The sequence below is a fragment of the Rana temporaria genome, chromosome 3 (genome assembly GCF_905171775.1).
Source record: "Rana temporaria chromosome 3, aRanTem1.1, whole genome shotgun sequence".
NCBI classification, from domain to species: domain Eukaryota; kingdom Metazoa; phylum Chordata; class Amphibia; order Anura; family Ranidae; genus Rana; species Rana temporaria.
The window spans coordinates 361115985-361131300 of record NC_053491.1 but is presented as its reverse complement, the minus strand read 5'-3'; the positions used below and the strand labels follow the sequence as shown (position 1 = coordinate 361131300).

Sequence of the window (15316 nt, the reverse complement as noted above, 5' to 3'; positions counted from 1 at the left end):
GCACTCACTTTGGTGGTGGACTCACCACCCCAACCTCAGAAGATTCAGGCCTATAGCCCCTCCAAGTCCGGAAATAGTGACTACGGACGCCAGTCAGAGAGGTTGGGGGGCTCATTATCAGGACCATGCGGTCCAGGGTCGTTGGCACTTTCCAGCCCAGGGTGTAGTCTCCAACGTATTGGAGCTACGAGCAGCCTTCCAAGCCCTCTTGGCCTTCGCACCTCTACTACGAGGGAAGAGTGTCCTTCTCCGGATAGACAACAAGGTCGCGGTGGCCTATATTCGAAGACAGGGGGGTACCCAGAGTCGCACGCTGTCGGAAGAAGTTCGTCCCATAGTGGAGTGGGCTCAGGTACACCTTCTGGACCTGAATGCAGTATATGTCCCGGCGGAGCAGAATGTGCTAGCCGACTATCTGAGCCGGGAATCGCTCTCGAACAACGAGTGGTCTCTGAACCACCGGGCATTCTCCCTCCTAACGAAGGCATGGGGCATCCCAGAGGTCGACTTGGCAGCAACACCAGCGAATGCCAAATGCCCGAGGTTCCTCTCCAGAGCTCCCTTTCGGTCAGCCGAGGGGACGGACTGCCTAGTACACCCGTGGGACTTCAACCTGGGGTACATCTTTCCCCCAACTCCTCTAATAGCGAGGTTCCTAGCCAGGCTCCGGAGATCCTCAGTCACAGTAATCATGGTGGTGCCATTCTGGCCGAGGAGGCCGTGGTTCACGACCCTCTTGCAGCTCAACACCCGGCCTCCAATCCACCTGCCGTTCTCAGCAGATCTCCTATATCAAGGCCAGTTCCTCCATCCGGCCCCGGACAGACTGCACCTAACAGCATGGAGGTTGAGAGGATTAGGCTGAGAGAACAAGGTTGCTCCCAAGAGGTGATAACGACACTGATGCAAGCCAGGAAAAATTCCACAAATACCACCTACACTAGGGTTTGGGAAAGATTCTTTCTGATGGCACAATTAAAAGGCTGGGATCCTGTCTCTCCAGCTCCATCCCAAATTCTGGAGTTCCTGCAGTCGGGCGTTGATAAGGGACTTAATTCAAGTACCCTCAAGGTACAGATATCCGCCCTGTCCGCCAAAACAGGCACTAGATGGGCTATTCACCCTCTGGTTATTCAATTCATGAGAGCTTGTCTGAAGATCAGACCCCCCAGAAGACCATCCTTTCCTACATGGGACCTTTCGGTGGTTCTAGAGGCCCTCTCCTTACCACCCTTTTTTCCGTTTGACTGCATTTCCCTGTGGGACTTGACTCTGAAATTATCCTTCCTCATCGCTATTTCTTCAGCCAGAAGGGTGTCAGAGATCCAGGCTCTGATGGCCAAGGAGCCCTACTTAGTCTTCCTATCCGACAGAGTGGTACTAAGGCCTTCAGACCGTTTCCTACCAAAGGTTGCTTCGGCCTTCCACTACAACCAGGATATCGTCCTTCCACATCTTACGGACGAGAACGGCGAACCCCACGCCTTGGACATTAAGACTACTATATCCAGCTACCTTTCGGCTACCACTCACCTTCGAAAGACAGAGGCTCTCCTGATCATTCCACACGGAGCCAGACGCGGCCAAGCAGCTACTTCTCGTACCATCGCCTCCTGGCTAGTCAAAACTATCGAGAAGGCCTACTCCGTTCAACAACTTACAGTTCCGGAGGGCATCAGAGCGCACTCGACCAGGGCAGTGGCAACATCCTGGGCAGCATATTGTGGTGTCTCATCAGAATCCGTCTGCAGGGCAGCAACCTGGTCTTCCAGGCATACGTTTATATCCCACTATAGAGTGGACGCTGCTCTTTTGTCTACAGCCGACTTTGGTAGATCCATCATCAGGGCCAATTCTTCCGCTCACTAGGAAATAAATACTATTGCATTAAACCCTCCCGACTGGCGAGTTATTTCCCATTGTGTGCTGCCATGAATGCGTCAGGAAAACGGAAAATTGTATACTCACCTTTCCGTAATTTTCCTTTCCTGACGCATCTTCATGGCAGCACACAGATCCCACCCTGCTGTTTAATGATGATATATACAGAGAATGGTGCGGGGTGTTCCCTCTTCAAATTTATAGGTAACCAATCCTGTCAGGTTGTGGGGGCGGAGTCACAACCCCATTGTGTGCTGCCATGAAGATGCGTCAGGAAAGGAAAATTACGGAAAGGTGAGTATACAATTTTCAGTTTTTTGCCATTCTAAAGCTTCTTTCCAACCACTTTGCATATTATTTTTTATATACTGTGATTCTGTACTTGCTAAATATTCTGCAGAAATCTCCCTCACTGGATCTGGCTGCATCCATTTTAATTGTGGGCAGCTGCAGCTGCTGCCTGTTCATTTCCTGGATTTACATAGAGGCACAACTCCAGCTCTGCAGCTCTCATTGGACGTCTTATGACTCCCCCGCCCTACCTTCCTGGCAAACTCTCACAAGAATGAGAGAGAGAGCTGTGCATGATGTCATAAGCCTAGGCTAATGACCAGACCAAAAACAGGAAGTGGGCTGTATAAGTTATTTACTGCATACCTCCCAACCAGCACGGATTCTGCGGGAATTTCCCGCACAGGCTGCATCCTCCCGCAGCCCCGCGAACGGCTTAATTTTCCCACACACAAAGCTGTGCAAGAAGGAGGAGCACGTGGTCTGAGGGGAGACATGCACAGCTGTGAGACAGAGACCACCAATTCTATCCGACCCGCCCCCCCTCCCCCCGCTCAACAACTTAGATCAGAACTGCGGACCCCCCCGCGCAACAACTTAGATCCCGCATTGAATTTTTTTTATTTTTTTTATCAATAACAATTTTATTGGTCAATGGTTCAAATGTACATAACATACAGCCACATACGCATTGAATTTTTTAATTGTTGGGAGGTATGTTTGCTGGAAAAAAAATGTACTATCCAAAGTTAAAACAAGGGTAGATGATTTAATAGATGGAAAAAATTACTGAAGGTCCGTTTTAAGGTAAAAAAAAATCTGCCTTATACTTACCTGAGCCCGGTCTCGCTCCAGTGATGTGCATGATAGCAGCAGCTCTCTTCACTCTCTCTGCCATTGGCTTCCTCTGCTGTTAACCACAGCCAGTGAGCATAGCCGGGCCGAGCCTTGCTCTGTGTGTTAATGGACACACAGAGAACGGCTTTGAATCAAGCCGGTACAATTCCCCTATAGCAAGCAGCTTGCTATGGGGTGCACTCGGCAGGGAGAGGAACCAGGACCACTGGGGGGGGACACAAGAAGAGGAGGATCCGGGCTGCTCTGTGCAAACCCATTGCACAGAGCTGGTAAGTATAACATGTTCGTTTTTTTAATTAGGTTTACAATCCCTTTAATATAAACCTTTGCAGCTTCTTCCTTCTTTAAGTCTGAGTTCTGCTGTACAAGGAGTACAGGTACTTTCACTGCTTGTATTAAAAATATATATACAGTATGTGTATTTAATGATGTCTTAATGAATACAGGAATGCATTAATGTGCCATTTATATCTTCCTAGAATTCAATTGCTGGAACATGCAGCCTATAAATCACCACCTGTTACACATATAAGGGGCTTAAAGCAGAGTTCCAGGCAAAAATTTAATTCCCTGGAAATCATATGTACTCCCCACCACCCCGTTTTTTTGGATCATTTTCTTTTCATACCTTTTTGGTATGTTTCTTCGAGACTTTTGTCCCACAGTGCCACAGCAAGGTACATCACTTCCGCAGTTTTGTTGGTGCCCCCCTCCTTCCCCCGTCGCCTTCTGGGACCTGTGTGTGTCCCAAAAGATGATGGCACCATTCAAAAAGCGCAGCGCGACTCGCCCCCCCTGCTCAGTAGCAAACAGTCTGTGACGCCGCAAGGCTTCACTTTCTGTTTCCCATAGTAAGGATGCCGGTGATCTGACGATATGGTTCCGGCTATCGAGATGGTTCCTGTAAGGACTGCGCAGGCGCAATCCTTGCCGACGGAAATCTCCGAACCTCGGCATCCAGGGCGACGTGGAATTTGAGGAAAGTGGCTTTTTTTTAACATCCTCCAATCCACGGGGATGTTAAGGAATGAGCCTGGATGCCGGCCGAGGTTCGGAGATTTCCGTCGGCAAGGATTGCGCCTGCGCAGTCCTTACAGGAACCATCTCGATAGGGGAACCTTAACGACAAGTCAACGGCACTTGCACCCGAAGCCGATGGATGTGTCGGCTTCAGGTGCCAACATTGCAGGCTCTCTGGACAGGTAAGTGTCCTTATATTAAATGTCAGCAGCTACAGTATTTGTAGCTGCTCGCTTTAAATTTACCCCCACTGCACTATTTATATGGATAGGACCACAACACAGTGTATAATGCTTTTTTTTAGCAGCACAGTGCTGCAGTCTCTTAATGGTTAACACAGGCAGTGAGAAGGCAACATATCGCCTCCGAGCCACCTGTCAAATGCCTCTGAAAACCGATCCACTGTAAACCGGTAAACACCGTCACAAGTCTAAACGAGCCCTAATAGACAAACGCTAGCTTTGCATTCCAACGCAGTTTACACATGCAGTTGAATGTAAAACACGGCTTTGGACCTGCTTTGCCAGTGATCCAAATGCATCTCCAATAGAAAGATGAACAGAAAAACGCAAAGCAGGTCACACTATACTGTGAGTGGGCCCCTGAAAGTGGTTGTATGCCCTTTACAACCACTTTTACCTACAGGTAAGCCTAGATTAAGGCCCCTTTCACACAGGGCGGATCAGTAATGATTCGCCTCCGTATGCTCAGCGGGGATCGCTCCGTTAATCCCTGCTGAGCTGGCGGATGACAGGGCGGTCCCCGCACACTGTGCAGGGACCGCCCTGTCTTTTCTCCGCTCTCCCCTATGGGGGGATTGGATGAACACGGACCGTATGTCCGTGTTCATTCGATCCGCAGACAGAAGGAAAAATAGGTTACATATCCTGGTAATATACAATGAACTTTGGATCACCTCATATTATGATAAACATAACATAACATATGATAAACATGTCCAAGCTCTAGATATGTAAATAACCTGTAACACAAAGCAAGAACAGAGAAACAGACTTTATAATTTGGCAAGTTTTTATCTGGAATTCTGTTAATTTTCACTGAACATTAAAAGAGAATTGCTCAGCGCTGGATTAACTCAGTGTGGCAAGACTGGGCACAGATGATAGGAAATCTTATACTCTACATTGTGACATCAAAAAAAAAATTGGGGGTTTACATCCACTTTAAGTTAACATATGTGTCAAGCCATATGTGTCTTTATTTTTGTTAACTTTTGGATGAGGTTGGGAAGCGTTTGTTATTTTTTTTAACTGCTATCCAGTGCTCAATGAGCGAGGTTTCCCCTCTGTCAGGGTGAAAATGGTTTCTCCAGACCTGGAGGATATCTGAAAGGGGCTCCCAAAACCCTTTAGGAGAAATTTAAAGTCAACTGCACCCTTAAAAACCAAACAAATCCAACCTTTCCTGTTGGCGTAATGCATTTCACCAAAATGGCGAAATTTCTAAAAATCGCACACTTTTTGCCAAAGTTCACTTAGGCCTGGTTCACACCTATGCATTTTTTAGTGCGTTTTCAGTTTTGCAGAAACACACTACAGTCCATTTAACATGGTTTCCTGTGCATTTTATGGAAAGGGCGAGGGACTTTTTTCTGGTTTTTGGTTCCATTCAATGGATCAAAAACGTGTATTGAAAAATGCAAAATGCACCTGGAATATGCAAACTGCAACCTTTATAGGTGTGAATTAGGCCATTAATAAAAACTCTCAACTTTGCAAATTCCTAATTAATAACAATTGCCCAACCAGCTGCATCTTTAGTGGCTGGGTGGTAACCCTAGCAGTGGCTAAAGACGGGTACACGCAAATGAGAATATTGATATAGAATACTCAGAAGTAGGTCACTGAATAATATGTGTGTGTGGACAGAGCATGTGAGATGAGGCCAGGAACCAATGTTTGATGTAAAAAACACAGATAGCAGATGCTGATTATAACATTTGCTGTTGAAAATATGGCAATAGTTACTGAAATTATTTAAATTTAAGAAATCCACAAGTTTGGGCAAACGAGACATGACCCGGGGAACATTCAGATGGCCAATAAAGGCCATGCTGTACGTGTGAAGGAAACATCAGGGCAGGAAGTAATGGCTGATGTAAACAACACAGATTGTGGTCATCGATTGTAACATTCGCTGTTATAAATTTGCTGAAAGCTACTGAGACTACTGAAGAACGTGAATCCAAAAGTTGGGGCACACAGGACATGACCCGACAAACGTGATGAATAAGAGGCGAACGTGTGTGAGGTGCGAGCAGGGCAGGAAACAGTCCCTGATGTAAGCAGCACAGATCGAGGTTGAAGACCATAAATTGGGAAAGTTAGGCTTCATTCACATGGCCATATACACTCACTGGCCACTTTATTAGGTACACCTTGCTAGTATCGGGTTGGACCCCCTTTTACCCTTAGAATTGCCTTAATTCTTCATGGCATAGATTCAACAAGGTGTTGGAAACATCCCTCAGAGATTTTGGTCCATATGATAGCATTACGCAGTTCCTGCAGATTTGTCGGCTGCACATCCATAATTAGAGTCTGCCGTTCCACCACATCCCAAAAGTGCTCTATTGGATTGAGATCCGGTGACTGTGGAGACCTTTGGAGTGCAGTGACCTCATGAGATTTGTGACATGGTGCATTATCCTACTGGAAGGAGCCATTAGAAGATGGGCACACTGTAGACATAAAGGGATGGACATGGTCAGCAACAATACTCAGGTAGGCCGTGGCATTTAAACAAGCCTTAATTGGCACTAAGGGGCCCAAAGTGTGCCAAGAAAATATCCTCCCACACCATTACAACACCACCACCAGCCTGACCGTTGATACAAGGCAGGATGGATCCATGCTTTCATGTTGTTTACGCCATACTCTGCCCCTACCTACCATCTGAATGTCGCAGCTGAAATCGAGACTCATTAGACCGGCAATATTTGTCCAATTTTGGTGAGCCTGTGCCAATTGTAGCCTCTGTTTCCTGTTCTTAGATGACAGGAGTGGCACCCGGAGTGGTCTTCTGCTGCTGTAGCCCCAACTGCTTCAAGGTTCGCTGTGTTGTGCTTTCAGAGATGGTATTCTGCATACCTCAGTTGTAACAAATGGTTACCGTATTTATCGGCGTATAACACGCACCCTAACTTTAAGAGGGAAGTTTCAGGAAAAAAACGTTCCACAGCCCCTCGCGTATAACACGCAGGCACAGTTTACCCTCTATTTTCGGGGTAAAAAAGTGAGTGTTATACGCCAATAAATACAGTATTTATCTTAAAGCGTCTTCACATTCTCCTCTGACATCAACAAAGCATTTTCGTTCACACAACTGCCGCTTACTGGATATATTATCTTTTTCGGACCATTCTCTGTAGAGACCCTAGAGATGGTAGTGCGTGAAAATCCCAGAACAGCAGTTTTTGAAATACTGAGACCAGCCCGCCTGAAACAAACAACCATGCCACGTTCAAAGTCATTTAGCACAAGTTCACCTTTACAGAAAAATCTGTAAGGTGAACTTACACAGGACACTCACCTCATCCCCCCAGTCCTGCTGACCTGGAGCATGGCTATTACCTGCACTGACACATTGGGTCGCCACCTCACTTTAGAAAATCCCCCTCAGCTTAATCTCCAAAACTTACCTCATCAGGAGGTACATTTAGGAGCATTCTAATTGGTTGGCGTCGAACAATCAGAACCCGCGTGGCCTATCCTGTCACCGCGATGAAGAGGAGAGAAAGCCGCAGGGGTTTTAAATCCCTGGACCGATACAGTGGCGATAAGAGCTGTCAGAGCGGGGAATAACTGGACTCAGTTTAGTGGGACCAGTGGGGGTTGGGGAGGGGGTCCAGTGTAAATTCACCTTACAGATTTTCTGTAAAGGTGGACTAAAGCCCCATACACACTATCAGTTTTCCTGCAGGTATTTGTCTTCAGGTTTACCAAAACCATCTAATATGAGGTCAAACCTTGAGGCCGCGTACACACGGTCAAAACCGATGAGAATGGACCAAGGTTCAGTTTCATCGGTCCAAACCGACCGTGTGTATAGCCCATCGGTCTGTTGTCCTTCGGTCCAAAATGTAAAAACATGCTTTAAAATCGAACCGATGGCCCGCTGCCCGATTAGTCCAAACCGATGGTTAGTACAGAAAGCATCGGTTCAAAACCCGCGCATGCTCAGAATCAAGTCGACGCATGCTTGGAAGCATTCTTCGTTTTATTCAGCACGTCGTTTGTTTGACGTCACCGCGTTCTGACCTGATCGGTTTTTGGAACGATGGTGTGTAGGCACAGCGGTGAACCGATGGAAATGGCCCGTCGGACCATTCTCATCGGTTTGGAACGACCGTGTGTATGCGGCCTAAGAGTTTCAATTCGTATGCAATCAGGCAGGCCCTTGCACTACATGGTTTTGGTAAACCTGAAGACAAAACCTGCGAAGACCTGCAGGAAAACTGATAGTGTGTATGGGGCTATATCACAAGACATAAAACAACGTTTTCCCCCACACACGGTCATTTAAAGTGACGTTTTTTTTTCATCACATAAAGTGATGGTGTGTACGCGGCATCAGACTAAATTCCGACCGTCCAAAATGAGGTGACGTAAAACACTACGACGTGCTGAGAAAAATGCTTCCGAGCATGCGTCGACTTGATTCTGAGCATGCGTGGATTTTTCTCCAATGGAATTCCACACAGACGATCGGTTTTTACTATCGGTTTGTGCGATTAAAAAAGTCCAATCCAACTTTTTTCATCTGTAAAACCGATCGTGTGTACACGGCATAAGACTTGACAGGCTGTGAGGCGGCCGCCATTACTAGTAAAAAAAAAAAGATGTTCCCGGATTTCATTTTAAAAATCTGGTCACCTTACGCAAGCGCAGCTGGATTTTTATTATTACAAAGATTCGCCGGGTGTTTACCAGCAAACTAGTGACAAATGATTGACAAATTGATCTTTTCAGCCAGTGATTCTGAACAAGGCAGAAGTGATCTGAGTGACAAATCAGCTACTCGATCACTTCTGCCGGTGGCAGGAAGGGATCCCACCTTCGGATACTGCCAGCGGCAATGGCTGCCCTGTACAGAAAGAGAGGAACTGATGTCGTTTCCCTCTCTCTGTAACCCTGGAAACCGGTAGCGATGAGTAGTTTGCCACTTCCGGTTCCGCCCCTTTGTTTACCTGGCCAGCGGCGGCCAGGTAAGTAGCCGATCAGACCGATCTGTGTCTGATCGGATGCATGGGAGGCCAGAGGAGACATTTGGGGTACTAATAGACCCCAAATCTCTCCATAAAGAGGACCTGTCACGGACCATGCTATCACAAGAGATGTTGTTCATCCCTTGTGATAGCAATAAAGTTAGTACAAAAACAAAAAAATTAAACAAAAAATGTTTTTTTGTATAAAATAAATAAATAATAAAAAAAATATTTAAACGCCCCCATCACACCGTGCTTATGCGCAAATGTGAACGGTTATTTCCACACGCATATGTAAGCGACGATCGATGAACGTCAGAGGGAGAGTAATAATTCTGGCACCAGACCTCCTGTGCAACTCTAAACTAGTAACGTGTAAAGGCGTTTAAAGCGTCGCCTATGGAGAATTTTAGGCATCATAGTTTGTCATTATTCCACAGACACGCAATTTTAAAGCGTGACATGTTAAGTATCTATTTGCTCGGCGTAACATCATCTTTCACATTATACAAAAAAATTGGGCTAACTTTAGTGTTTTTTTGTTTTGTTTTTTATTCAAGGTTTTTTTTTTTTTTTCAAGTTTTAAAAACCGCTGCACAAATACCGTGTGACATAAAAAATTACAACACCCACCAGACCACTACATGGTCTCTGCTAAAAAAATGTTTTTATATATAATGTTTGGGGGTTCAAAGTAATTTTCTAGCAAAAAAAAAAGTTGAATTTTACATGTAGGAGCGAAGTGTCAGAAATGGCCGGATGGCTACAGAACAAATGCCACTAAAAAAAAACATGAAAAGAGCCCGTCCTGACACAATGGTGTCAGCAGCCTCCTCTCCCTGAGGTAACACCTCAGAACACTTTCACACAGGCAGCAAAGGTGCAGCCATCTTATCCACACACAGGGTTAAACAGGAAGGGAAAAGGGGGAGGGGCCGTCTCCTTGGCAACCGCCGAAGAGCCCCCAGCTACTACTGCGCGGGAGACAAAGGAAGCCCTTGGGCTCCACCCACTCGCCCGCCCTCACAAACTCCAAAATGATTTACACTTTCACGACTGCGCAGTCTGATAAGTGGGGGAAAAAGCCGGAGGTGCGCGGCCCTGATCGCGGGCACGCGCACGTCGTCGCGTGGCAACCGAAGTTAGACTTTTCCTGGAAAAATAAAAACTCTCCGCGTCTTAAAAGGCAAGAATACAAGTCAGATACCGGGCGAGAACACGCTTGGGACGCCATATTTTTTCCCCCAAGCGCGCCTGCACAGTCAGAGCAGCTGCGAGCACCAGACAGCCGAAGAGCACAGGGCTGCGGGGGCGCGCGCGGTTTCTCCACTGCTGTTGCGCAGTAGCGCCCACGCTGCCCCGCCTCCTCTCTGTGTGGCGACGGTGGCGAGCACGTCGTGTTCTGTGTCGCGCACGTCACGTGCTAACGGACCCTGAGGTGGGAGAGAAGGGGCTCCGGTCCGGCAAAGTCTAGCTAAGGACCGAGTAACACAAGAACGAGACCGGCCGGGACAACGATGGTTCGGAGAGCAGTTCCAGGCTGAGGCAAGAGAGGAGGAGGAAGAGCCCGCCGTTATCATTTTACCTCAGGCAAGCCGCCAAGAGGCCTCGGGCCTAGCCGCGGGTGGGAGGTGATGCCGGACCCGCGCTGAGTATGGAGGAGACCCACATCTCGTGCCTGTTCCCCGAGCTGCTGGCCATGATCTTCAGCTACCTGGACGTGCGCGACAAGGGGCGGGCGGCTCAGGTGTGCGGCGCCTGGCGGGACGCGGCCTACCACAAGTCGGTATGGCGGGGCACCGAGGCCAAGCTACACCTCCGCCGGGCCAACCCGTCTCTCTTCCCAAGCCTGCAGGCCCGCGGCATCCGCCGGGTGCAGATCCTCAGCCTGCGCCGCTCGCTCAGCTACGTCATCCAGGGCCTGCCGGACATCGAAAGCCTGAACCTGAGCGGCTGCTACAACCTGACCGACAACGGCCTGGGCCACGCCTTCGTACAGGAGATCGGCTCCCTGCGCTGCTTGAACCTCAGCCTGTGTAAGCAGATCACGGACAGCAGCCTGGGCCGCATCGCCCAGTACCTAAAGAGGCTAGAGGTGCTAGAGCTGGGGGGCTGCTCCAACATCACCAACACAGGTCTGCTACTCATTGCCTGGGGGCTTCATGGCCTCAAGAGCCTCAACCTGCGAAGCTGCCGGCACGTCTCCGATGTTGGAATCGGCCACCTGGCCGGCATGACCCGCAGCGCCGCTGAGGGCTGTCTGGGCCTGGAGCAACTCACCCTGCAAGACTGCCAGAAGCTCACCGACTTGGCCCTCAAGCACATCTCCAGGGGTCTCCAGGGCCTGCGCGTGCTCAACCTCAGCTTCTGCGGCGGCATCTCCGACGCAGGGCTGCTGCACCTTTCCCACATGGGTGGTCTGCGGAGCCTTAACTTGCGCAGCTGCGACAACATCAGCGACACGGGCATCATGCACCTGGCTATGGGCAGCCTACGACTCTCAGGCCTGGACGTCTCATTCTGCGACAAGGTGGGCGACCAGAGCCTGGCCTACATCGCCCAGGGCCTGTACGGGCTTAAGTCACTGTCGCTGTGCTCCTGCCACATCAGCGACGATGGCATTAACCGTATGGTTCGCCAGATGCACAGCCTGAGGACCCTCAACATTGGACAGTGCGTGCGCATCACAGACAAGGGACTGGAGCTCATCGCTGAGCACCTGAGCCAGCTGACCGGTATCGACCTGTACGGCTGCACCCGCATCACCAAGAAGGGACTGGAGAGGATCACACAGTTGCCCTGTCTCAAAGTGCTCAACTTGGGACTCTGGCAGATGACTGAGAGTGAGAAGGTCAGGTGAGGGGTCCCCCAACCCATCCCTGGCTCGCATCATCTATGGAAGAGACTCTAGGACTAAATGCATCATACTGCCTGTAGGGTTGTGTGAGAGGAAAGTAGACAGGCCGAGTCTAGTGCCACAGGGAGGTGGCAACAGGTCCCTTGTGGCAGTAGAAATGATTGTCACATGGGTTGTTACAATTTTTACACCAATATCGTAAATGGTTAACTCAATAGACCCTCCCTGGGTTCCTTGACAGCATGGGTTAGCCACTGCCAGTGTGGCTGGCATATCACTGTTTTTAAAATAATGTATGTTTGGTTCATCAAAGGTTTTCATTGCTAGGGAACCGCAAGTCCCAGTGAGCTGTTCTATGTGGCAAAGCAGTGCCAGGGCCTGGAAACTTACCAATTAGAATAAAATCATATTTGGTTGTAATCAATAAAAACAGTGAATGTACTCAAGGTAACCGATGTGTTTTGGGAGATGATGGGCAATTCTATTCTTTCAAAGTTATGTCTATTACATTTAGTACCTTTACTGTTTTTAACAAGATTTGCCTGGGGGGGGGGGGGAGATTTAACTCCCTTAAAACTGACCAGTTGATGACTCACTGTTTTTAAGAGCTGTAGCACATCTGAAGCATTTTCAGCATGCATCACAGTGTGTATTGAATGCCTGGACTCCCTGCTGTGCCCTGTGATTTCATCTGCCGATCACTACAAGTAACAGTAGAGTCCAACAGATGAACCCATTGTGCATGGAGGGGTGTGCAGGCATTCAGCACACCAGGAAGTGTGATGCTGAAAATTCTGCCAGAAGCTGTAGCTCTGGAAGGCAGTGAAATTAGAAATCATTTAAGAGGCTTCTTCTGCGGGGAGCTTTTTAGATGATTTTTTTTTTTTTGTGAATTGGGATGGTATATTGGTTGCAGAAGTACAAGCCTTTCTTGCTGCTGTGAACACATGGACAGTGTCAACTTTTTAGATGGCTTTTTTTGTTTTACTACTTGACAGGGCACCCTGGGGCTTGCAGTTTGCTGGCAAACAGTTGGCATTGCCTCAGAGTTGCCCTTAACCTGCTAAATAACATGGTTTAGACTGAAGTGGTTAACCCATGCTGACGGTCTTGTCACTAATTCTGTTCTCGAACAACGGAAGGGTTAATGGGAGCTGCACCAGTAACATTTCTTAATATTTTTTTAGTTTTTTTGTAAGTAATGCTAACTTTCCAGTACAAAAATCTATTGAAACATTCCCCTGTAACGTGGCTGATATTACTTACTGGTAGTATTAGTTACAGGATTCTGCCATAAAACATTTTTATTTCTACATTTCTTATCTCGCTTTATTTTACATAAATATATTCCATATAACTTGCTACCTCGTTTTTACTGTTTTTTTTCTTTTTTTTTGTGCCCTGGAAAGTGTTTTGTTTTTTTGTACCTAGACTGGAAAAATATCCCATTTTACGGGTTCTTCAAATACCTATATTTTATTTTTATTTTTTTCACATGCCTGCTCTCCCTTTACTCCTTGCCCTTGTGAGAACAATTCTTGTTTCTCAACAATGATCTAGAATTCATATGCTCACTCTTGCCTAGACCAATATGAGGTTGGCCCTTAATTTAACCCACTCATTCCCTGCCAGCCAACTTGCACATAGCAACTTACTAGTGTTCCATCCAGCAAAGAGTTGGATAAGCCCTGTTTTTAAATGAAATGAAACCCAGTCAGTCTGTTGTATTCTACTGTTTTTATAAACTGGTTTATGACTGCTGTTTTATATTTCTATATGGTTTAAAAAAAAGTGTTTCCCATGCTCAGATTGGTATCCAACCTTTTAGCGTGATTAGTGTTTTAAAGCGGAGACAGTTAAGTTGAACAGTTATTATTGTTCCAGTTAAAGATTTCAGTTTTAGAATGGAAGTGCAAGCCTTTCTCAACTCTTGCTGCTGGAGATGGTGCAAAGCCTAGTTCCTTGCTGTTGACAATAGTCAAATTATATATGCAAACATGAGACTGTATCTGATCCTTACCCCCCCCCCCCCCTCCAAAAAAAAAATGAGTACATCTTTTTTTGACATTTTGTATTAGTGGGGCACAATCCTAGGTCATAACAGATTGGGGTTGAATTGTGTACTCACTCTTTGTTCTGTGGATCACAAAACTCATTCAGCTTGTTTTGAGAGTTTGATTTGAATTTACACATGGACTTTTCTTGATATTTCTGTTCTTTTGTTGAAATAAACTTTGCCCCCCCCCCCCCTTTTCCTGAGCATCTCCACAGTTGGATCTCACCTAGAAACGTGCCGAATTTCATTGTACTGTCTGTGAATTTGTATAAAGAAAAAGATCCTCCGAAAACGCTTTATATTCTTACAGTTAAAAGGTTAAACGGATATTTATATAATAAAAGAGGAAATATGATGTATGTTTTTGAGAAAGATGTTGCTTCTGTCTGGTTTTTCTTTTGTACATCTGTGGGGGGGGGAGGTGTTGCATTAATTAAAGAGGGCAGAATTGTTGAGCAGAAGTGGAGCTTTTAACAATAGATGTCCTCGGGCAAATTGGTGAAACCTGAGTTATAAGCAAAAGCTCCAGTTTTCTAGAGTCTGTTTCAAAATGAGTGTTTTTGCTGATACCTTTCTGCTGGTAGAAGCTGGCCCTTTTAGAGGGATGTTCTTGCCAGTAGTACAAGCTCCTGATCATGTGATTACTGATGGACTGTCACCATTTGAGAGTCACTTTGCTTTTTCCTCCATGCTCCTTTTTACCACATAAGCATTGTAGCACAACTGATGGTTCCCTGTGCTTCTCCCTCTTTAAAGTGGAGTTCCACCCATAAATATAACATTACATCAGTAGTTTAAAAAAAATGTCATTAGTCCTTTAAGACATTTTTTTTTTTTTTTTAGATGCCTTCAAAGTGTTGCTAGGCAGAATAGTTAATCTTCCCTCTCCCTGCACCTAGGTGCTTAAGCTTCCTAACCTACACCGCACAGACTCCTGGGAATGTAGTGGGTGTAACTTTCCAGGAGTCTGTGCACTCCCCAGTCTCGAAGAATCATGTGACTTGGACAGCACAGGTGCTGAAACCTATTACACTGCTTGTGCAGCACTGAGCATGTGCGAGATCTGCAAGGCTGAAATCCAGGAAGTCATACAGTCTGGCTTCATGATGCCCACACTTAAGATGGC

At 46.9% G+C, this 15316-nt stretch overlaps 2 protein-coding genes across 2 annotated transcripts in view; one reads left to right on the top strand and one right to left on the bottom strand.

Moving 5' to 3' along the window:
* The window catches only part of WNT5B (Wnt family member 5B), a 198788-nt gene that overhangs the window by 79723 nt on the left and 103749 nt on the right, over positions 1–15316 (bottom strand). The window lies entirely within an intron of this gene.
* On the top strand, positions 10578–14564 carry FBXL14 (F-box and leucine rich repeat protein 14). The gene has a single exon (XM_040345301.1). It carries the CDS (start codon positions 10932–10934, stop codon positions 12135–12137), a length of 1206 nt encoding a protein of 401 aa, XP_040201235.1. The 5' UTR covers positions 10578–10931; the 3' UTR covers positions 12138–14564.